The 24,054-nt window shown below is 34.7% G+C and overlaps 1 protein-coding gene across 2 annotated transcripts in view; it reads left to right on the forward strand.

Annotated features, from left to right (window-relative positions):
- The window catches only part of RPGRIP1L (RPGRIP1-like), a 90,137-nt gene that overhangs the window by 58,853 nt on the left and 7,230 nt on the right, over positions 1–24,054 (forward strand). The window contains exons 20-24 of one of the 2 annotated variants that reach the window (XM_008578260.1): positions 14–112; positions 560–722; positions 1,697–1,770; positions 16,132–16,315; positions 22,536–22,620. In XM_008578260.1, the coding sequence (XP_008576482.1) occupies positions 14–112; positions 560–722; positions 1,697–1,770; positions 16,132–16,315; positions 22,536–22,620 (605 nt within the window). Of the gene's footprint in view, positions 1–13; positions 113–559; positions 723–1,693; positions 1,771–16,131; positions 16,316–22,535; positions 22,621–24,054 lie in introns of both variants that reach the window. The other variant, XM_008578258.1, reaches the window with a different exon arrangement.

Below are 24,054 nucleotides of genomic sequence, written 5' to 3' on the forward strand. Positions count from 1 at the left end.
ACATTAATATAAGGAGAGTTCTACTACTGAAGATATGAAGGAAATTTCATCAGAAGTGGAGCATACACCAAAAATAGAAATTAATACGCCATCTGTTTCACATATTCCTGAGGTATGCATTTGTATTAAAATTATTTTGGATGGTTTAATTTGGTTCTTAAAGACCTTGTCTTGTGATTAACATGGGTCAGGAAATCATAGCATTTATTCTATTTTTTGTATATGACTTCATTGGAATAGAAAGGTCAAAAATATGAGAAATCTAATGACTACAATTATACTGATATTGGCAGGTATTATATAGATATGTGAATTAAAGTCTTAATGTAAAAGTCATTTTAAGATTAATCCATTTTTCATTCTTAGTGTATATTCAGATTTTTATTTATCTGCATATTTTCATTTGTATAAATTTGTTTTCTAATGAGTCATATATATAGCATATCTATATAATTAAGTCTCAAATATACATGGTTTATTATTGAAGTGCTTTAGCAAGAATGTTACTAAGTGTGCTCTAAGAAGTAATAAATGTATCGATGTGCTTTCCTTTCTTCAGGTTTCACAAGGAATCGGTGCAGATAAGGTAAAAGAGAATACTGAGAAAGTGCAGCAAGGAAAGGAGAATGATGTGTCTTCACTATCCGAGGGTCAGCTTGCAGAACAAAGCTTGGCTTCTTCTGAAGATGAAACAGAAATAACAGAGGAATTTGAACCAGAAGGTGACTTTCTTTTTTAAACTAATATTTACTTAACTCTTTGCTTTGTTTTGTCTGTTAAGAGTATGTATTATATACTTATTTCTTGACAGAAATGATGGGATATAGTTCAGTCCGCTGAGCTATGATTATGTGAGATTGTGCATCTCTTCTTATTCCAACTTGGAGCTCCACAATATAATACAAGTGCTACCACTGACCGAGTTCCCGATTTATGTTTTAAACAGTTTTATATTCTCTCTGAGTCCAGTATTATCATCTGGATTCATCTAGAGGTCTTGAATTTTTAAAAATTAAGCCAAGAATCCAGACCAAAAAAAGACAACTTACTGTATGGTTTCATTTATATAAAAATCTAGTAAAGCAAACTAATTTACAGTGAAAGAAAACAAGTAAGTGGGCCTGGGGAAGGATAAATGGGAACAGGGAGGGGTAGAAGGACAGAGATTACAAAGGGACCTGAGGAAACTTTTGGGGGTGATGGATATATTTACTATCATGTGATGATGGTTTTACAGAATTATGAATATGTCAAAATACAAATTTAGCAGTTTTAAGTGTGTGTAGTTTATTGTATGTCAATTTTACTTCAATAAAGCTTTAGAAGTTTAAAACTTTTAAATACTAAGAATAACATTGACTTTTACACAATATTATTGGTTAGGCTATTAGGAAACATCTATTACCCTATGCTTCTCTTAAAATTTTGTTTTCCTTTAATTTCAAACTATAACAAGCCGTACTTTTATTTGTATTTCCTTTGTTTCTACCAAAATTAAAACTGGAATTTTCAGTCATTTTTGTTTCTAAAGTGTAATGTATATATAAACGTATTTGCTGCTAAAAAAGGTCTAGACATGATTATTATATTGTTCTTTTAAGGTTATCCTATGATGTATGCTTGTTTTTCTCTATTTCACAAGGTATAAATACAGTTGGTTTAATTTGTGTAATGTTACCCTTTTATTTTTTAACAGATGAAGAGGGCAGATCAGCTTCTGACAGTGATGATTGTATTATTCCAGGTCCTATATCCAGGAATATCAAGCAGGTCAGTAACTTGATGCCAACTAGAAATGCTTTGAAATGAGGCTGCCTTTCATTCATAGTATATCAGTGTTTATACACGAAAATCTTAAGGCAAAAATATTTCTGGAAAAATTTTAATGTATTATAATCTTAGCCATTGGTAAGAATTGCAGTGCTTCTTTTAACTCTTTCACACATTCTTAGTTTAATCTCTCTGCAAAACAGAAAACCTTAGAACAGAACATTTGAGTTGTTGTCACAGATACCTCCATGAAATAGAGATACTGATTGTTTCTGTGCTTGTTAAATATAAACAGAACATTTCATTTGTCTAAAGTTTTATTGGTTAGAGCACTGCCTAGTAACACCAAGGTTAAAGGTTCAGATTCCTGGACCGACCCCGTGGCTCACTCAGGAGAGTACAGTGCTGGTAGTACCGAGGCCGCGGGTTCAGATCCTATATAGGGACGGCGGGTGCACCGCTGACTGGCTGAGCGTGGTGCAGACCACACCGTGCCGAGGGTTGCAATCCACTTACCGGTCAAAAAAAAAAGGTTCAGATTCCTGCACCAGCCAGCCACCAAAAAAATAATAATGATGATGATAAAGCTTTATTATTATTATATAATTATTAAGTATAATAACATCATCTAATCTATGGCAACCAGATATATGAAATTTTCATTGTTCAAAATTGATAAATCAAGGAAGAAATCTTCCCTGAAGATCTTTAATTATGGCATTCAGTTTAATTAAATTTAATTTTTTTGCTTTATCAAATCTTAAGATTTGAAGTGTTAAATTATTTTATCAAACCAATGAATGGAAATTCTCTACCCTTTATTAGAACAATTTGATAATGAGTATCAGTGGGAAAATGAGCCACTTGTGTGAGATATAGCTTTATGGCCATAAACAGAACCGAAAGGATATAATTGAAAAAGACTTATTAAAAGAATTGGCTTATGTGGTTATGGAGACTGAGACGTCCCCAAGATCTACAGTTGTCAAGCTCAAGGAGAACTGATGGGGTAGTTCCAGACTGAGTCTGAAGGTCTGAGAACCAAGAACTCCAAAGGTATAAGTTCCAATCTGAAAGCCAGCAGGCTTGAAATCCAAGAGGAATGAATGTTTCATTACAAGTTTGAAGGCAGGAAAAGACGAATGTCCCAGCTCAAGGCAGTCAGGCAGAAGAAGTTCTCTTTTACTTATCCTTTCTACTCTGTTCAGTTCTTCAGTTAAATGGATGAGGCCCACCTGCATTAGGGAGGGCAAACTGTTATACTCAGTCTACCAATTCAAATGTTAATGTCATTCAGATACAGCCTTGCAGACACACTCAGAATAATATTTGACCAAATGTCTGGGCACCCCATGGTCCAGTCAAGTTGACACATAAGATTAACCATCACACCATTTTACTAAAACCCCTCTATTCATCGTAATTCCACATGTTTGATTCAGACATTTCTTTCTCGTGCATCAATAGTTCTTCTGCAAGACTGTGCATACTTCATGAGGATTTTTAGATACCTATATGATTTAGCCTTTTGAACATAAGAATACGAGAAATGAGATACTGAATCCTGGGATCTATGATGACAGGTTTTAAGGGCTGTATTTATCCAGTGAATCTACAAACAGCACTCATACCTCTTCTTATAACCCAGTGATTCCCAGGGATTCACCACCTGCAGTTTGTGCTCACTCCTCCCTAAGATAAGTGAATATAGTATTCTGGTCCTGCCCTTAGGAGCATCTACACTAATTGGGAAGATGTGCTTATGAAAAGTCAAGTAATAATTCAACAGTTAAATTACTACATAAAACAATGTCAGAAGACAGTACCAATGATTAATATCATAACCATATATTTGAGCTAAATAATACTAGCTGTTTTTTTGCCCATAATCCTCATTTTCCAGATGAGTACACTGAGATTTTGAGGGAAAAAGTGACTTGCTCACAATCATGATACTAATTAAGGAACTTCAGAGGAAGGAGAAATTTGGAGTAATTTTTAAATAGACTTCATATAGGACATACCCATGAGCTGGCCCATCCAGCCTTCTTCCCTTTTTATGGGCTGCATATCTGCTTTTTCTCATTTTAAGCTAAATTTCTTTGCTTCGCTTGCTTCTCGCCCAAACATAGTTGCACAAAAATGCCCAGCCCTAAGGAGAAAGATCTGATTAGCCATGTCTAGCTTCTGGATTAGGTTCATCTTTATCAAGTATGCACCCTCATTCCAGTCACAAAGTATAAGAAGTCACAAAGTATAAGAAGGAGTGTCCTGCATAACTACAAAACCTCAAAGACGGGGATGTGACAGCAGGGAGACTATCTGGTTCACTTCTGGTGCAGGAAGGGATGCACATTGTGTGTTTCAGAAGTCAAGAATGCACTAAGTAGAGTGGCCTTGCTTTGGAAAGGGATAGAAGGCCTCAGTTACAATGCATCAGTCTAAACATTTTAGATTTTATCCTGCAGGGTCTATGGAGACAATGCAATACTTAATTTTATCACCTAAAATTAATTCTCATTGTATGGAAAAATTTTATCTAAATTATACCATCTTAGGCTGGTGATCCTCAACTGGGAATGATTTTCTTCCCAGAGGGACATTTGGCAATGTCTGGAAACATTTTTGGTTGTCCCATTGGAAGGAACTGCTACTGGCACCTAGTGGGCAGAGGTTAAGATTGCTGCTATACATGGTACAATACACAGGACCCACAACAAATGTCTATCTGGCCCAAAATGTTAATAGTGCTGAGGTTAAGAAATCCTGTCTTACACCTACAATACAAGGGTACTTCAAAAAGTTTATGGAAAGATTCATATTATCTTTCACTCTATTTTTCCACAAACTTTTTTGAAGTACCTTGTAAAACCATGTGTATGTTGGCAACATTGCTAGCATCTCAGTGAAGTTGTACATTGCTCTAAAGAACTTTGATTCAACACAGAAGTTTAGCAAAAGAAAGAACTATTCCTCTAAAATATTCAACTAATTCTAACATACACATATATTTTTCCTTTGTAGAAAATAAGGTTTTTTTTTTCTTGTTACTTCAGGGAAAGTAATGTGTGTTACTTTGCTACAGCCTAATACAGTCTTCACTACCATGTCAAAAGGTGATTTCCTATAATGATTTTGGATGCTCTCAAATAAAGGAACATCATTTAAAGCAAGCATTTCTTTGTGGCTCAGTAGCCATTAATCAGCTCCATTATACTTTTAAAATTTTACTTTTAGTAGCAGGTACTTACTGGTATCTTATACTAACAGGTGAAATTTAGTTTTGTTAAATTATATACCAAACAGAGTAAAATGGTATAGTCTATAAGCATGGGAACAAAACTCAAGAAATCATCACAGCAGTGAACATTTTGGTTTGATTGGTGGTGTCCCTTCCAAAATTCATGTTGAAATTTATTCGCCAGTGCAGCAGTATTAAGAGCTGTGGCTTTGGGGAGGTAATTAAATCATGAGGGCAGCCCTCGTGAATGGGATAAGCACTCTTATAAAAGGGTTCAAGATCGAAGGGAGAGCTCTGTTCTTCCACTATTTTGGCTTGTGAGGATACAGCATCAAGGTGCCATCTTGGAAGCAGAGAGAGCAGCCCTCACCAAACATCAAACCTGCTGGAGCCTTGATCTTGGACTTCTCAGCCTTCAGAACTGTGAGAAATAAATTTCTATTATTCATGAATTACCTAGTCTGTGGTATTTTGTTATAGCAGCACAACAGACTAAGTGAAGTATAGCATTTTCTATTGATTGTATCAGTTTTTCCTGTGTGCTGCTTTAGCAAATCATTTAACATGAATGGAACCTTTTTTCTTTAAAGATTGCAAAAGTGATATATCTTTTACCCAGATTCACAAATTGTTAACATTTTGCCACATTTGTCTTATCATTTCTAGTCTGTCTCTTATATATGCCTATATGTGCATACTTATGTATTTATAGACACACATTCTTACATTCATAATTGTTGTGAACCATTTGAGAGTTGCAGAAGTCATGCCCCTTTACTCCTAAATACTTCAGCACAATAATACATTGTTATTACTTTATATATGGTTCACATTAAAATTTTGCCAATTTTCTCAGTAGTATCATTTATAGCATTTTATTAACCTGGTCCAAGATCCAATCCAGATCACACATTGCATTTAGTTTTCATGTCTCTTTAGCGTTCATTAATCTATAATGGTTTCTCAGCCTTTGTTTTGGTCTATCATAACACTTGACATTTTTTAAGAATGCAGGCCATTTATATTGTAGAATATCCTTCCATTTAGATTTCTGTGGTATATCTTTGAGATCAGATTCCAGTTATGCTTTTTGGTGAGAATGCTACAGAAGCAATGCTGTGTCCTTTTCAGTGAATCACGTAACAAAGTGATGTCATTTTGTCTGATTATTGATGGTGTTAAACTTTGGTTGATGTGTTGTGTCATAAATCCTTTTTTAAACTTAAAAATATTTGTGGCTCCTTAGTTTCCTCTTTTGTATTGTCTGTAAGAACTACTTCAGGTAGAAATCTCAGGATACTGATAGATAGCTTTTGTAGGAAGGAAGGTATTACTGAATGCCTCTTACGTGCTAAGCACATCCTATGTAATATCTCCTCACAACAATTCTTCATTCATTAGCATCTACTGCATGTCAGGCAGACATAAAAGAAGCAATCTTTTCCCTCAAGGAATTTTCAGTCTTTGGGAAAAACACAATTATAATGCAGGGTGGCCAGCACTAGGAGAATGGAATGCACAGGGTGCTGTGGGAGCATTCAGGAGGGGTAAAGTCAGCATGAGGGACTTTCATCAAGGCTGACTTCCTGTAAAGTTTGAGCCAGGTGTTGAAGAAGATTAGGAGTTAGTGAAAAGGGGGGAAGGATCATTATAGGCCAAAGGAACAAAAAGCATGAGAACTTAAGAGAACGTGGAACCTCGCTTGTTCCAGGATTCAGAGTGGTTTTTGGATGGGCCAAAGCCTGGTATGGTGCACATGGGGAGCCCCAGGAGAATAGGCTGAAAAGGTAGGCACAGTCCGAAGCACTGGGGCCTCTGAGGGTTTTTAAGGAATGAGAGAAGATTACTCATTCATTAACAGATATTTAGTGAGCACTTGCTGTATTCCAAGCCTTGCTCTAGGGACTGTGATTACAGCAGTGAATATGAGAAATAAGGATCCTGTTCTTATGTAATTTGCATTCTTTGATTGTATTTGAAAAGATCGTGCTGTCAATAAGGTAAAGAATAAACTGGAGGCACAGACTAATTAAAAAGTAATTAGATAATCCTACTCTATAGTGATTCCCACTTTACAGACTTTTTAAAAATTGCCTCTATCCTATAATGTCATAAAATTAGGATTAGAAGTAGTGTCCTAGATAAATATTATTTATGCCAATTACACTGTGAATTTGAATTATCTAATATACTGTGTAAGCAATTTAAGATCATTCCGTTCCTTTTTTTGTTTTTTCATGTTCCAGATTCTGCCATCTCATAATTATTTCTTAGATATGTTGATCCTTAAAAGGAATCTAACAGATTTCCCAGGACTTCAACATGGTACTTGGTTCTTTCTCTTTTCTTCGTGTCTGTGATGTATAATTAATCATAGATTACTTCATTTTGTTTCACTTCATTTACAACATTTATGAGTTTCACTTTGTCAGTATGAAATGCTTGTCCCCTCCTTTTCTTTCCAAAGTGGCGTAATTAGTGTTAGCATCTTTTTTAACAGGCTACATAAAGTTTAGTGGCTGGATTAAACCAAGTCATTAACATAATGTGCTACCCAATTTGCCCCTATCTCTCTTCGTTTCCCGGACATCAAAGTGCCACAGAGCGCAAGTGTAATTGGGCCTTGCTGGCCTGTCAGATCCCGTCAGCCTGATGACTGCTGCTTTTACTAAAAAGCTTCGAGGCATGATAATTAATGGGGGGAGGGGTGATGGAAGTCTGAGAAATGTAAAAGTTTGGACATTTCTCTATGAATATTTTATTGATTTGAATAATCAGAAGTTAACAGTATCAATTTGATGTATAATACATTGATTAAAAGCCTCGTTTCAGGTCCTCAAAATAGACATCAAAACAGAATTTGCATCTATCGTGGCATTAAAAGAATTAATCCTTTTTTCACATTGTTTCTAATTGCATCATTTAAATAATACAGCTTTTATTTTTCACAATAAAATGTATTGCCATCAACTCACAGATTTCTTAAAATGTGCCCACAGGTGAGAATGGGAAATCCCAGTCTGAAAGAGCAATGTACTCTTCTGTGCAGCACATATTTACATCATTCTCTTTCTCTGTTTTAGCAGCTTGTAAAAGCTGCCATATTCAATTGGACTGAATCTGTAATTCCACCTGGAAACCAGGTTCTCTGAATGCACTGGCATTCCCTGGTGATTGCAATAATGATTTTCAGCAAAACATCTTTTAAAAACTTCGAAAGGCAAAATGCAAAAAGCAATCCCACTAGTTTAAGAATTCGTGTATGAAAAATTATTAAATCACTATAGAATCAAATATGATATCCTATCAGTGGGTAAAATAAGCCCCTCCTTATGTTTTACATGTTGAAGTCTAAGCTAGATAGAGAGGTTTTTAAATATATTTTATGTAAAACCAGAAACGTTGAATTACTCTCCTGACAGTAATTGCTTCTAAAACTATTTTTTTATGTTTTGCAACTCATCTCTTACTCATATACTATGAACATCTTTCTGTAGTAGTGTATACTATTTCTTTTAACATTATAATAATATTTTAATATTATGAATATTCCATTCATAATATTCTGTTATATGGTTGTACCTTATTTACTTAAATAAGCCTGTTTTGATGGACCCTGAGGTTTCTCTCAGTTTTTGCTAATACAAACATTTCTGGTTAAAATGAATATTTTATAGATAACAATATGTGAAAATTTTCAATTGTGAAAATTTTTCAACATTTGAAAAATTTCAAAAACAATGTGTTTCCTCCCATCACACTCTTTGCCAAACTAATGGATAAGAAATTATGCCTCACTGATAATTCACTTTAAAAAGAAACAAAGATATATTCATATATACTTTTTTTTTTGAGCATACAGACATAACATTTAGATTTATGTAAGCAAAGAAAATGTCTGGAAGGATATACACGAAACAGTATTAGTAGTGCCTGACTCTCTGAGGCAGGAGTCAGCAAACAATGGCCCATGTGTCAAATTCAGCCTTCTACCTGTTTCTGTAAAGTTTTATTGGAAGGCAGCCACACCCATTTATTTGCATATCGACTAAGGCTACTTTCACTCTACAAGGGCAAAGTTAAGTACTGGCAACAGGGACTATATATATAGCCTTGAATGCCAAAAATATTTGCTGTCTAGCCCTTTACAGAAAAAAATTGCCAATCCCCAAGTTAGGGGATAGGATGAAACATGGAGTTTTTATATTTTACCTTTTATAATATATATTGTCGGGTTATTTCTAAAGCATAGATTGTTTCTAAAAAGGAAATAATTTGATAGCCAAGTCTGTACTAAAATATTAAATAATAACTAAAGAATGATTTAATGTGAATATTGTGGAAGGTTTTCTATAAATATCTTCAAAGGGTCAGTGGATATAGAATGAATGGTTAGGTGTAGAGCAGTATTTCTCAAAGTGTGATCCCCAAACCAGCAGCATCAGCAGCATCTGAGAATTCGAGAGCTGCAAACTGGGGGGGCCCCACCCCAGACCTAATGAATGAGAATCTCAGTAGGTGAGACACAGCAATCTATGTTTTATCAGATAATTCTGGGGTCTGCTAAAGTGTGAGAAACACAGCTTTAGGAAAAGCAGTATTTCTCACCCTTGGCTGCACATTAGAATCATCTAGGGAGCATTTTTAAATGCTGGGGCCTGGGTTCCACCCAGATCAGTTAAATCAGAATTTTGTTCATAGCTCCCCTGGTGATTTTAATGTGCAGCCAAATCAAGCACCACTATACTACAACATCTGTTCTCAATGATGGGGAAAGCGGAATAGCATATCAAAATCACCTGAAATTGAGGTTGATTTTTGAGATTCTTCTTCCTTCACATCTGCCGTAGTAAACCACAGTTAATGATGGAAATGTGTCATATCCCTCAGGTGTATTAAGGACAGGAAAAAATACTCCAAACCATCGCTTTAGAACATGTGGTAACAAGTGTCTATAATTTGCTGACCATTATAGACACAGTAATTTACATGGTGTGTAAAGGACACCATGACAATGGTCTAAAAAAAAAAAAGCACTCTTAACCTTAGCTCCATTTTGATCCCAGTCACTGAAGTTTTCAACATTCATTTGTTCAGCGTAGTGCACTTTAACAGAACGTTAGAAAAAATAGGTTACTACCACTGATGAAAACTGGGTTTGTTTTGTTTTGTTTTTTAAAAACATTATTACCTTGACATTTTGTTTCTGCATTTATCACCTTGCTAGCTATTATTTTTAAAAAACTAAAAATTTTTCAATCAAAACTTTTTATGTAAGAGTGGATATGATTCCAGTAAGAGGAAGTTTTGGAGCCTAGTATGAAGTCAAGGGAACTTTTTGAGTCTTCAAGATGACTCTGCCCATGACCAGCCTGCAGAAAGGAAGTTGTAAGAATCACTATAACCTACTTATTACATATGGCTCTGTCAATACCAGTGATCAGTTTGAACCAACTATTTTGAGCTTGTATTAGAGCTCACCCCAATTAAAATTTGGACTCTTCGTGGGCATAGACGTAGATCATAGCCTTCTATTTCTGTTTTTTGTCTCTATCACGTTGTTCCAAACTACCAAGTTCTTCGTACTGTGGTTCCTATAGGTGGTCTTTATTTGTATTTATTTATACACACATATACATATATAAAATGTTTTTATGGTGATAAAAATAATAACCATGTAGATTGGTATAGCCATTTGGGAGATTAATTAGATAATTCTTTGAAGCTGGATTTCTTGTACCTATTACCCAGAATTCTGCTCCTAAGGGAATCATGCATGTATGCAAGAAAACATAAAATGATATTCAATGCAAGATTGTTTGTAATAACAAAAAGTGATAACTTAATAGTTCATCAGTACTAAATGAATAAATGAACAACAGATTATGTAATATAAATGTGATTCTATACAACAGATAATATGAATGAATTAGATTTGAATTATAAATATGAATAAATCTCAAAAACATACTATTGAATGAAAAAACAGATATTGCAGAATGATTAATAGAGTATGATACCACTAATCTAAAATCTTAAAATGGAAAACAATACTATATGTTATTTATGGATATATACGTATGTGGTAGAAAATATAAAAGCATGTTCGGGTATGATATAACCAACTTCATGATAGTGGTTACCTCTAGGGAAGGAGGGGAGAGGATTTGGCAATATGGGGCTTTGCCTGTGTCTGAAATATTTTATTTCTTCAATAACAACAAAAAGGTTTGAATTAGATACAGCAAAATGATAACATCTGTTTAAAATAGTGAGTACCTGAATATGGCAAATTATTTTCTGCACTTTTGTCATGTTTGAAATGTTTTATAATAAAAAATTAAAGAAATGCCTATTCACTGTAGAAATTTAGACTGAAATTAAACTCACCTGTAATCTTGCCATATTTAGATTTAATTGAACTGACAGAAACAAGTTGTAAAACCTTTATCATAGGCCATTCTCAGTTATGCAGTACTGTATTTAAGGGTTGTCAGGTTGAATTAGTTTTTAGAAGCCTAACAGTCCAACTCCAGTGTGCCTGCTGTGATGGCTGAAACCAGAGGAAGAATTCAGCACGATCCTCTGAAGTAAAACATGAAAATTTTAAATATGCCAATAATAAGCCTAAGTAAACACTACAGAAAAATATGACCTAAAATGTGAATTAGCATCAGTCAGGAAGCAATGGTGGAATTGAGCCAAAATCATGAGAGCTATAATTTCTTTTTCTCTGAGAGTAATACCAGTTGTCATCACATTTCTAGATCATTCCATCACATAATGTGTAGTGTCCATCTGTACAGGCAACTAAAAATAAGTTGCATGCAGTACTTGTTTGAGTGACTTCCATTACTTCTGTTCACCACAATCAAAATTTATAAATGCACTTTTTACATGCCGATGTTGGAATCTCACGTAAGGGCAGTTGGTGAACAAGACAAAAAGAGTACAGAGAAGAGGCATCTTACCTAGTACAAAGGTTCACAGACATAGAGAGTAAACAAAACAAGAAACACCCAAAGCCTACACTGCCTAGTCACCTTGCTGTATCTGAAGGATTCTAATACCCTGAAGACATATTACCTGTCATGTTGCTCTAGTAATTCTGAACAGACGTCATTATGCATCTATCTGAAAAGGCTTTGCTTCAGTCACTGTCATTTGAATCAGTATTTATCTATTACCCTTTTCAATTCTCCTAATCGAAGTGTCTTTTTTCTATTTTTTAATTATGAAAAATTTCAAGCATATAGAAAAGTTGAACAGTACCCCTACCATCTAGATTCAACAATACTGTCTCTGAGATATTCTTGATTAAAATCTAGAACAGCAAGATTTCTATATATTTTTCAACAGTTAATAATCACCCACTTCTCAAAACGTAATAGACACATAATATTTTGTAAATGAGAAAGCACTAATAACTGCAGCTTCATGTAGTTCTGTCAATATATAAAAGATGTTCTGAATATGTAGAAGGTATTCAGCCTCATCTAGTTCATCACGTTTTTACTGAGAGCATACTATGTGCCAGATGCTAAGGAGAATGTTAAATAGCAGAAGATGAATAGGATGTGGTCCTGCCCTCCAGGAGCTCAGTCTGTAGAGAGAGGCAGATATGTAAACAAATCCATGCGTGAGTACAGTGTGACTGAGAAGTGCGGTGAGGGCCCAGAGGAGACAACCAACTCACTCTTCGAGATTAGTAATGTTCTCATAAAGGACAGCGTATGTGGTTCAGGGCCTCATATGAGTGGAATTTCATCCGATGGAAAAGACGACGATTTCAGACAGAACAAACAACACATGCAAAAACTGAGCAATATAAACAGCACACGGCGGTGGAGGGAATGGCTAGTGTGAGGTAACAGAAAGATATGCAGGCAGGAAGGTGATGCCTGATTGGTTTTTAGGGAGAGAATTCTGCCATAATAAGGAAAATGGTTGGGGCTGCAGGTAAGGAAGTGGAGGTAGGAGTGGCTCACCTTTCTCGCAGTCTTGAGTGTAGGTTCACTCACCCATTGAGTGTGTAACTGCATGCCACTCCAGTGTACAGTAAACAACGTGATCATCCTCCCGTCACGGAGCTTGTCGTCCCATCAGTCTGCTTCCAGTTCTGCCAACAGGTTATCTTTTATACTAATCCCTTCTATTTTCTCCCCCATTATTCTATCAAATTTCTGCTTTCTAATAAGGAGGAAGCTGTCGTATTAGTTAACCCCTGAAAACCTAAAGAAGTTTAGCTAGAGATAAAAAAAAAATGAGAAATGCAACCATATCTTGTTTTTCTTGATATCCTCAGTAGCTGATACAATGTCTGAAATATCATATGCTTTCAGTAACTCAGTAAATCATTGAGATATTTAGAAAAAAAAGAACAGGGAGGGTGACCTATAGGATATAGTGAGTGTGAAAAATATGGAAATGGCAAGAATGGCTGCCGATGATGAGGTGGACGGTGATGTCATCAGCTGCGGGGAAATATCAGAGGACGAGTGTCATGGGGGCAGAGGAGAGATAATGAGTTCATTCCTGACATGTTGAATTGGAGTTGTCTACTATGCAGTTGTGCTTCTGAACCTTCAAATCTTCATGCACAGTCTAGTTTAACTTTTGATTCATGGGGGCTTGAGCACAACCAGAACGATTACAGTATGAAAAACAATATTGCACCGTTAGCCAAGATTTATAACGTTTAGAAAATTCTTATTCAGAGCCTGCTTCTCTAAATATACACTATTTGAAACTTATCCCTTTATGGACTTATTTTAAGTTGATTCATGTAGCATCAAATGAATGAAGAAATGATAACTGATACTTCTGCCAGTAATACTGGTCAGAGAATTAAAAAGGACATATGATAGAAGTATTGGGGGTAGGGGGAATCCCCCCAAAAGAAAAAAATGACTAGAAAGAAGATAGCCACCATAAAAAGAACTTTAAAGTTCTTTTATTACTTTGGATAATACAGTGAGTTTTATTTTGTTGTTGACATTTTGGGTGTTTTTGTTATTTGTGTGTTTGTTTTTTGGCTCAGATCCAAGTATCTACTTTTATCTAGATTTATATTTTAAACTTTAAAGAGTTGTGTGCAGTCTTATTTGACAGCCTAAATTGGTTGTTACGATAATGCAGGTTTTCATGTGGGGATTGTATAGTTAGTATATTATTAATAAAATAACCACTTAAATAAATTTTATTCCCTTGCCATTTAAAAGTTTTTTATTATGTTCTGTGATAAACAGTTTTAAATTCCTGTAAGTGTGTATTTCTTTTTCCTTTTTATAACTATTTCCTTTAATTCTATTGTGCAAAGCATGAATGTTTTATAAGATGTTATTGTTATAACAATTCTAAGTTTGTCACATTCCAAGTTATGTAAAAGACTTAATTATGCATTGTGCTACATTTGGGCCAGAATTATAAAATATATATGTGTGCAATATTTCCACAACCACAGTACATTTTAAGGAAAAAATATTATTTAAAATATTTTCTTTACCATGTAGTCTTCAGCAAGCAGAGAAGGGCTTTTCTGAAGTGAGATTAGACAATAGAGCCAACTTCATTTTTTATGCACGTGAATGGAGAGGGCTTGAGGTTATTAGTTGAAACCGAGTAACCTTTCCAGGCTTTCATCTCTTTCTTTTCAAATTTGAATATGAAAAGCATATTCAAGTCAAAGACCATCACTTTAATGACATTTGGCAGTCATTTGATTTATTAGGTTTGAGAAAAAATTTTCCTTTAAATATTTCATCATACTATGCTAATCCTAGTAATATTGCCAGCTGCAGCCTTGTACCTGTATTAGTGGAGACAGAATGGTGTGGAATTTTCTCTGTCATCCTAGTAAAATTTCCATGAGTCTACTGAATAATAAACTAACCTTATTGAAATATTCAGATTTGGGTTTTTAGTTAAAGTGTCTTAGAATACATAATAAAAGAAAATGTCTTTTAAAAGAAGGGGGTAATAAAATTACTTCATCAAATATTGAGGGGGTTTGACAGCAATGGAAATTGTTCTTTATGGGGATATTTTTACAATAGGATACTTATGCTTTACAATTTGATTAATTATATCATATGCTTTGGAATATCTAAGTAATCACTATGGTGAATTTGCACATTGATTTACATTTAACAATGAATTCCTAAAAGCTGGTTATATAAACAGATCTTATTTTCAGGTGTCTCTAATTATTATTTGAAGTAACATAACTTACAGTAGCATGTTTCTGAATTTAGTAGAGAGGGATTTTTATAATAAAGAACAAATTTTAAATAGTAAAAAACAAATTTAACTGAGGCATTATCTTGATGTGATCTAATTCTTAAATCATAGCCTATTAATTATTTTAAATCATTAGTCAAGGAAACATTTGTGACTCTCATGATAATGTCTGTGACACCAAAATCTGTTAAACAGGATTAAAGTGAAAATTAAACAAATATTTTAGTTGTTAATTCTGTAAAAATGAAATAAAAAATAAATTTCAAGAAAATGTATGTGTTAAATTAGACACAAAATTTTTTCTTCTGTTTGAAAATGTATTACTTAAGGAGTGAAATATATTATGGCAGAATATATGGGAATGAACTGTAGTTTCTGCTCTAGTTAATATAGATTCATATAGCTACGTATACTAGCATTCTAGCTATAAAGTATTCAACAGGCTTTGATCTCTGAATAATTGAAACTTTCTCAGGTATTGTAGGTTAAATAAAAGCAGTGATAAACATGTACTTCATTACATAGTTTGAAACAAGGCCAACTGATACTTGTCATTCTGAAAGCAATCGGAGATGAAGATCTCATAATCTTCACTGCTGATAGACTACTAGTGGAGTAGTTATAGCCTCCAATGTAAATCAGGAGACTATTGCCATGACACTGTTAACTTCAAACCCTGGGGCATTAGAATCTCATTCTCCCTCTCTCTCTGTCATGAATAATCTATCATGTGTAGCATGTAGTAGTGTACATTGCGTTCCAGAAAAGAAACCCATTGGCCTTTGTGTTTTATTTAAAATTGATTGTGGAAAAGAGTAAAGGATTTTTTTTATGTTTTCTTTCTTTGTTGTTTTTTTTGTTTGTTTTTGCTCTTTAAACAGCCATCAGAAAAAATTCGGATTGAGATCATAGCTCTAAGCCTTAATGATTCTCAAGTAACCACGGATGACACTATCCAACGGTTGTTTGTTGAGTGCCGATTCTATAATCTTCCTGCCGAAGAGACACCTGTATCACTTCCAAAACCCAAGAGTGGGCAGTGGGTCTACTATAACTATAGCAATGGTACGTATGATGTATTCGTAATATAGACTTTTTTGTTTGTCTTTTTTATCTGTGAAGGAAGTTGAAGGAACAAGGAGAAAGTTTAATTCTCTAATGTTCGCATAAACTCATGGAAGTCTTGTCAGAACAGATTAACAAAAATCAAACCTGTAGCATAAGGATTAAGAACATAAAGTTGAATTAATAATAAAGTTAAAAGAAAACAAAAACAGTGGGAAAACAATATTTATAGATGTTCCTGCTATATAATAGTATTAATAAAAAATGCCACCTAGGTCTAGAATTGAATTTAATTGGAAAACATGATATTTCAAAGGAAAAAAAGTACCACTTTTTAAATTATATGATTCAAACCACTCAATGGCCTACTATTCCTCTACCTTTCTGATCAGTGTAATCACAAAGATGTTTATATATCTCTTCCAGTATCTAGATATCTATTCAGGATTTTAATTGTGTGAAACAAAAGTTCTTACAATGCCTTTTCATCATTTAGTCTGCACATCCATTTATAACAGTAGGCAGGTTTTCTCTCTTCAGGCTTGATCTGTCAGCCAGTTGGACGTGTAAGTTTACTGGACCAGTACAGATCCAGTAGGCACCCTATAAATTCTTAGATCAATCAACTTTAAAGAGTTTTTAAGAATACTGTGTGATCATCAGGGCATAATTAGAGAGAAATAAAAAATTATATCAAGCCGCCACGACCCTAAGTTAAAACTGCTAAGTAAATTTTCCTAGAGCCTAACATTAAAATGAACCATAAAGATAAGAGGGTTGCATTATTTTTAGCAAAATAGGCCATCTGTGCTAGTTGAACACTAATATTTTTTCTCACCAATCTTAGAAATTACATTTTAATCAAAATACATAATCATGCTATTGTACCAGCAAGATTACAAATGCTGATGGTTACTTTTTTTTTGCAACTGGCATTTTTAGAAATGTGTTTATTGCTTGAAACAGTAATCTTGAGTATCCAGAGATCTAGTCTAGTCCTCCCTGTATTCACAGTTCTTACTAAATTATGTGAACTTAGGCAAACTGTTTAAATTTCATGATTCCTTATTTTCTTATCAAAAAAATAAGATGTTTTCTGAGATTCCTTCTATAATTCTATAATAACAGGTGGGTTAAGAAATCACATGGGAAGTAAGTAGTATGGTCAGGATAAGAATCTGATTTCTTCTTTCCTTCATTCACTTAATATAAAAGATGTACTTCCAAAAATATTTTCTTAGGCTTCCTAGATTCCTTAATTGCAAAGTACCAGGAAAGTAAACCATATCAAAATATTATTAGTGATGAGAGAACTGTTCAGTCAATTAATTTTAATGAAGATACCCCAAGAAAAGAGACAAACTCCGTTGGCTTTTGTATTATTCTTTGTAAAGGTTAGCAACAAAATTGTTTTTAGAAGTTGATTGTGCATTGAGAAACTTGGCCATGTAATAGAACAGATGTTTACATTTACCTGCGGAGCAAATCCTTCCTTGGATCAAACCTATGATTCATGCTCAAGTATCCTAAATTTTGTACATGCTCACATGTTTACCTAGGTCTGTTTGGGGTTTTTTGTTGGCTGGTTGTTTTTGGTTTGTTTGCTTGCTTGTTTTCCCCCTTTACTGCAAGGTACCATGCTATCTAATTGGTATATTAAGAGTTGCTTATGTTTCTAATGAATTAGCCATTTGATAGCAGCAAGAAAACCAATGAATTATTAATTCAGTAGAAGTTTTTACTATATCTTTCTTAAGCTTCTATTCCTACGTAATGAGATTTGACTATATAGAATTTTCAAAATTAATTGAAAAGAATTTTAAGAAGATTTATCCGGGGAGAGGGAAGAGGAATGTACTCTCCGCTTAAAAGCAAACTAATGCTGTTTTTATCTATTACTCTGAAAAAATGAAGTCCTAAGTCACCAGCAAATGTGTGAAATATTAACCTTGTTAAAGGTTTTATTTTAGTTTTCATTTAAGTATGGCACAATGAAAATATTTATTTTTTAATTATTATATTTGCATCTTCATTGCAAGGGGGATCTCCTTATATCTTTGGTTAATAAGCAGCTGTCTCATTTAATCTATGTAATGATTTACCATTCTTGTTACTTGATATAGAAGGTCAATATAATGGAGCCTTACATCCTTCAAATCTCATTAAATGCTAATGAAAGTAATGTTATTTCCAAACTGACTTTTTTAATTCAAATGGAAAATTTAGAGGACAATTAGTACATGCTATCTCCTGTTTTGAACAACATAAAAATAGAGAGGTTAGCTTAACCTAGGAATGATTTTACCCTGCATTGCAACTTGAATCTATACAAAAGGGATTTGTGTCCTGAGGCCTAAATTAGGTACATAAAATGAGACGTGTAGACTAGTAATCCCTAGGATTATTCATAATCGAATTCAGTGTTTATTAAGAGGTGTTGATACCAGTTTCACTTAAACGCACAAAAATGTATCTTCTTAGGGCTACTGTCAGTTGAAAACTAAAGTTGAATTCACTTGCTAGACATTGGTATCAAGAACAAAACATTTGTTATTTTATTGGACTTGAAAATTTTGCTTGGAGAATGCTGAGAAAGCAAGAAAATAGTTTGGGGAAAAATAAGATTAATGGTAGGTCTGAAGAATGTTGTCTGGGCCGAATAAATCCTTCTAGGGAATTGACAGTGGGAAGAAAAAAGATTAATGAAATCATCCAAAGTTTTTATGAGGCTTATACAGATCTGGGCCCATAGTCTCTGAGGACTGAACAATCTATCTTTTGGAACAATTAAAGTTAAATTCAGAAGATGAAGAGGATGTAAAACATCAGATTTTGTTACTAATAGGAGGAGAAATTTGGCAAAGATAAGGATTACAGGATAATAACACTTTAATACAAAAGTTATCTGAGATTCAAGGTTATCAACCCTTTATAATTAAACCATCTGCATTTCTTACTTCTGCCATCTGACATTGATAGAGAATAGAAGGATTTCTTCAACCTGCAGAAATGAGGGATATGTTTTGAATGGTAGACATATGAAAATCAAATCAATTATTTGGACTGCTGATTTGTATTCTTTTTGAGACATATGATTTCAGTAGGTTTATATCAAAATCTGGCACATCCTAAACAACCATGATTTCTGATGTGAATGAAAGTTAGATAGATTAACTTTTAATAATCACCAGAATCACATTTTAAAGGATGTATTTGAAGTTTTGAAATTGTAAATTTTTTTAACCATCTAGAGTTTCAGAATACCAAAGGAATCGTGGTATTCATAGGATCATAGGATCATGACCTAATCAGAGGTAGCCAAAGTATGCCTATTCCCTACAGTGTTCAACACAAAAGTGTTCGCTGGTTCTTGATCCCATTTAAAAAATGGGCTAAGAAATGTTGAGCTAAACAATGCTTCTCAGTGTGTGGTGCCCTGACCGGCAGCAGTAGCAGCAGCAACAGCAACAGCGGCAGCTGGGAACATGTTAGAATCGCACATTCTGAGGCCCTCCCCCAGACTTACTGAATCAGAAACTCCAAGGGATTCTGATGCATATTAAAGACTGAGTACCATTGGGCTAGATTAAGACACCCTTGGAGAACTAAGCTTATTGGTAAGGAGCTGGAGTTTTTTCAAAAAGGAATATTTAAAAGTTTTCATCCAAGAGATTTGATTTAATTAACCTAGACAAGGTGTATCTAAGTAACATCTCTTTTCGAAGGAGTAAAAGGAAAATGAGGTGGCTTCCCTTGATACAGTTAAAGAACTCTCACACTCCAGCCTTGTGCTAACAAAATGACTGCCTTAAATAACGGGACAAGTTTTAGCTTCATATGGAAGAAGAAGTTATAGCATGAAGGTTAAGAGGGCAGGCTCTGGAGGCAGACATCGCTGGATTCTAATTCTGGCTCTGCTGCTTTCTAACCAGGTGGTCTTGAACAAATCACTGACTTTCTCTGGCTCTGCTTAATCATCTATAAAATGGTTATAATGGATCAGTATGTTTCTTAACCCATGTGACTGCAATAAGAAAAGTATTAAAAGTATTGAATATAGTACTTAGTACATACATCATTCAATTAGTGACAGCTATTATTATTTTTACCTTTGTTAAACCAGAAGTTGGACCCAAATGTCCATCACAGGATGAATATATTAAAAAAAAAAAAATTGGTGTGTGTGTGTGGAATATTATTTAGCCTTAAAAAGGAATGAAATTTTGGTATATGTTACAACATGGATGAATCTTGAAAACATGCTAAGTGAAATAAGCCAGACACAAAAGGACAAATCCATGTATGATTCCATATATATGAGGCAAATTCATAGAGACAGAGAATAGAATGGTGCTTACCAGGGGCTGGGAGGAGGAAGGAATGGAGAGTTATTGTTTAGTTGGTACAGAGTTCCAGTTTGGGATTTTGAAAATTCTGGAGATGGATAGTGGTGATAGTACGACAGTGTGAATGTTCTTAACACCACTGAACTATATAGTTAAAATGGTAAATTTTATGTATATTTTATCACAATAAAAAAATTTTTAAAGCCATTGAAATTCATCAAAACTTGTCTAGGTTTAATTGAAAGACCCTTTATTTGGATGCTGCACTTTGAAATTCAGTCTCTTTTTTTTTTTTAATCACTGAAATTACCTTTGACTTCAAACAATATAAACCACTGTGGCATATAAACTTTAGAACCATGAGATCAAAAAGAATATGGTATATCACGTCTTGTGTTGGTGAATAACAGCAAAAACAAAGAAATCCCACTTGAAGTTAAAAGTTCCCATTTGGCCTGGTATATTGGCACCCTCCAAAAAATGAGGTACTATCTCCCAGCATTAGTGGAACTCACCTATTATAATGATGTTTGGGCACTGATAAGCAGAACAAAATACTCTGAATGCTTTGTCTTTATTGATTTCTATAAATCTCAGTAATCTATATAATTAGTCACATTTACTAACATGGTAGCATGCAAAGAGCAGTAAGCTAAGAGTTACTGTTGACCTTGGCTGTCCAGAGTTGGTTATTAAATTGGTTATTTTGTTGTCAATGATTCTTACTTCTGTTAAGCTATTAATCCACCCCTATACAGACACCTTTATGTCTCCCACTCCATGTGCCTAACTCGGTGCTGGGCACATCTTTGGCCCTCAGTTAATATTTGCTCAACTAAGCCAAACAATTAAATGAGTTGATAGCTTTATAATTGGGATTGAACTAATAAAATTGTCCAGGGAAACGTTTTCAATATGAAATATGAAAATATGTTCAAATATGTTTGAGGAGAACTGGCTTTAGAACTGTCATGGTATCTTTCACATTTTGTACACCTGTGATGAGGGACAATCTCTAAATTGAGATCTGGGCACAGGGGAGCCTTTATGTCCAAAATGGCATCTAAGCCAAGGCATGGCTGAAAGTCTGCCGAGCTGAGAAAAAATAATCAGGATGAAAATTGGCGTGTTTGTACTCTGAGATGCCATTTTCCGAAAGTGTAGACACTTACTTATAATGTCAAATGTTTACCATCTTCTTCCTGGTGGGATGTTAGATCAGTTATCTAATCTTGTATTTCAGCTAAGTGAAGTCTGGCCACATTCTTGTATGCCAACATGTACCTTTAAAAACCAAAGACAAACTTCACATCCTAAAAAGCCTCTCTCTCCCTTCCTCCACCTTTCTCCCTCATACCCCCCACCAGTACACTAGCAGACGTCAGCCTGTGGATTTCCTCAACCCAATACACTAGATGCCTCTTTTATTGCATGTTATGGCAGGAGAGAAGGATTAAATTACTGAGGCTGTCAGGGAGGACAAGCTCTCTGCCATACATTATCATTATCACTCGCTTCTTGGGTGAAAGAAAATGCAGTAAATCCCTCAAACACAAAGCAATAAAGACTGCTGGCTTTTACTGTCATGACTGCCAGTGCCATTAACAGGCAGTGACAGTGATGTGGCACTCTTAGATGTTGCTTGTATCTTTTCTGACAGTGTGCACATAAACCTGCCAGTGACATGACATTAGATCACATGACTATTCAGATTTGATTCTGGTTTCTGGAGCTGTTTTCTTTTCCCAGGCATACAAGTGAGGTGGCATGACTTGCATCTTTAAAAACAGGTATTCATAAAAAATATGGAATAGTACTAATGTGGCATATTCCTGAGTGACTTCCTTTTGTGGATTTTTTTTCTTTTGGTATAGTGATCTACGTGGATAAAGAAAACAATCAAGCAAAGAGAGACATCTTAAAAGCTGTACTACAAAGACAAGAGATGACTAATAGAAGGTACTTTTAAGCAGTCTGAATTATCTAGTGGTTTAAAAAAAAAAAAAGGCACAAGATGAGGAATCAGAACACCTGAGTTCTCTTATTAACTCTGTGTCCTGAATGAGTACATGACCTCTGTGACTCTCTTTCCTCCTATAAATATAGTGGCCCTGCCTACCAGACAGAGTAACTATGAGGATCCTGTCACACTTTGAAAACCAAAAGACTGTGCAGTGTATATAAAGTATCATATTCCCATTCAAGTGTAATTGTAGAGAGTTTAACAAGTTGAAAGGAGGGTGCACTCTGGAGTCACATGGCTTGCATATGAATTTTTGTCCTATTACTTACTAGCTGTCTGATCCTGACAAGTTACTTAACCTCCCTGTGCCTCGTTTTCTTCATCATTTTTTCATCTGTAAAATGGAGATAATAATACCTTATGGGATTGCTTCGAGCATTAAATAAGTAAGATGGATAGAATAGTATCTGACAAATAGTAAATGCACAATAAGTGCTAACCGCATCCATTGTAAGTAGTAGTAATACTAATATTATTTGTAATAGCTCATCAGCCTTTAGACTAACTTTTATTTTACTATCACTGTTTAAAAATTCATAATCTCATATTATTTTTTGAATGCTTTTTTTTCTAATTTGAATAGGACACTTTGCAATTCTGGGTCAGTAGAGAAAATATTTTCTTTTCAGAAGAAAAAAACTGATCTTCATAAGTTAGTCCTTCTGTGTGCGCACCTACCCATTCAGTTTGAGGAGTTATCTAAGCGCTGCTTGTTAACCCCTGAGCTGGTTTTCACCAGTGCCCCTTTGCTGGCTCTTCTCTCTTGGCCAGGGTAGATCGTTTGTCTCTTCGGTGTCCTCTTCTCCTTGCCTTCATGATCCATGGATGACACAGCCTCTCACTGCCTCAAAAATGATGCTTACTGTCTTAAAAAGAGATCCTTGCTGTCTTAGAAAGAGACTCAAGTTCTTTCCTTTCCTAGAGGCCATGAAGTGAATGGGTTTTTTAAAATTATATTTTTATATTTTTCAAAAGCTTCCAAACTAGCATTTTCTCTTCTGTTTCCAGAAGGGAGACTGGAATTCATAGTCTTGGGATCTGATAGTAGGTTTTTCATTAACTCCTTGAAATACACATATAATTTCTTTGGATCTCGGTTTTTCTGAAGAATGGGTGGTGAGACCCTTTAAATAAGCCTGAGATTCTGCTTTTCCCAGGATAGTAATCACTCAAGTTTTACTTATTTACTTTGTGTACTAGTTTCTTTCAGGGCCCCCTCGAAAGCCACCCAGGGCACTAGTGAATAAACAGCATTAGCCATGTCTGCTTCCCTACAGTCAATAAATTGGGCCATCCCAGGCCGGGACTTAGCTCTGTTCCCATGGACAAATCCTGGGCTGGAACTTAGTAGTCTGTTCAGTCTTATTTGC

This window comes from Galeopterus variegatus, unplaced genomic scaffold (assembly GCF_000696425.1).
Source record: "Galeopterus variegatus unplaced genomic scaffold, G_variegatus-3.0.2 Scaffold1652, whole genome shotgun sequence".
NCBI lineage: Eukaryota > Metazoa > Chordata > Mammalia > Dermoptera > Cynocephalidae > Galeopterus > Galeopterus variegatus.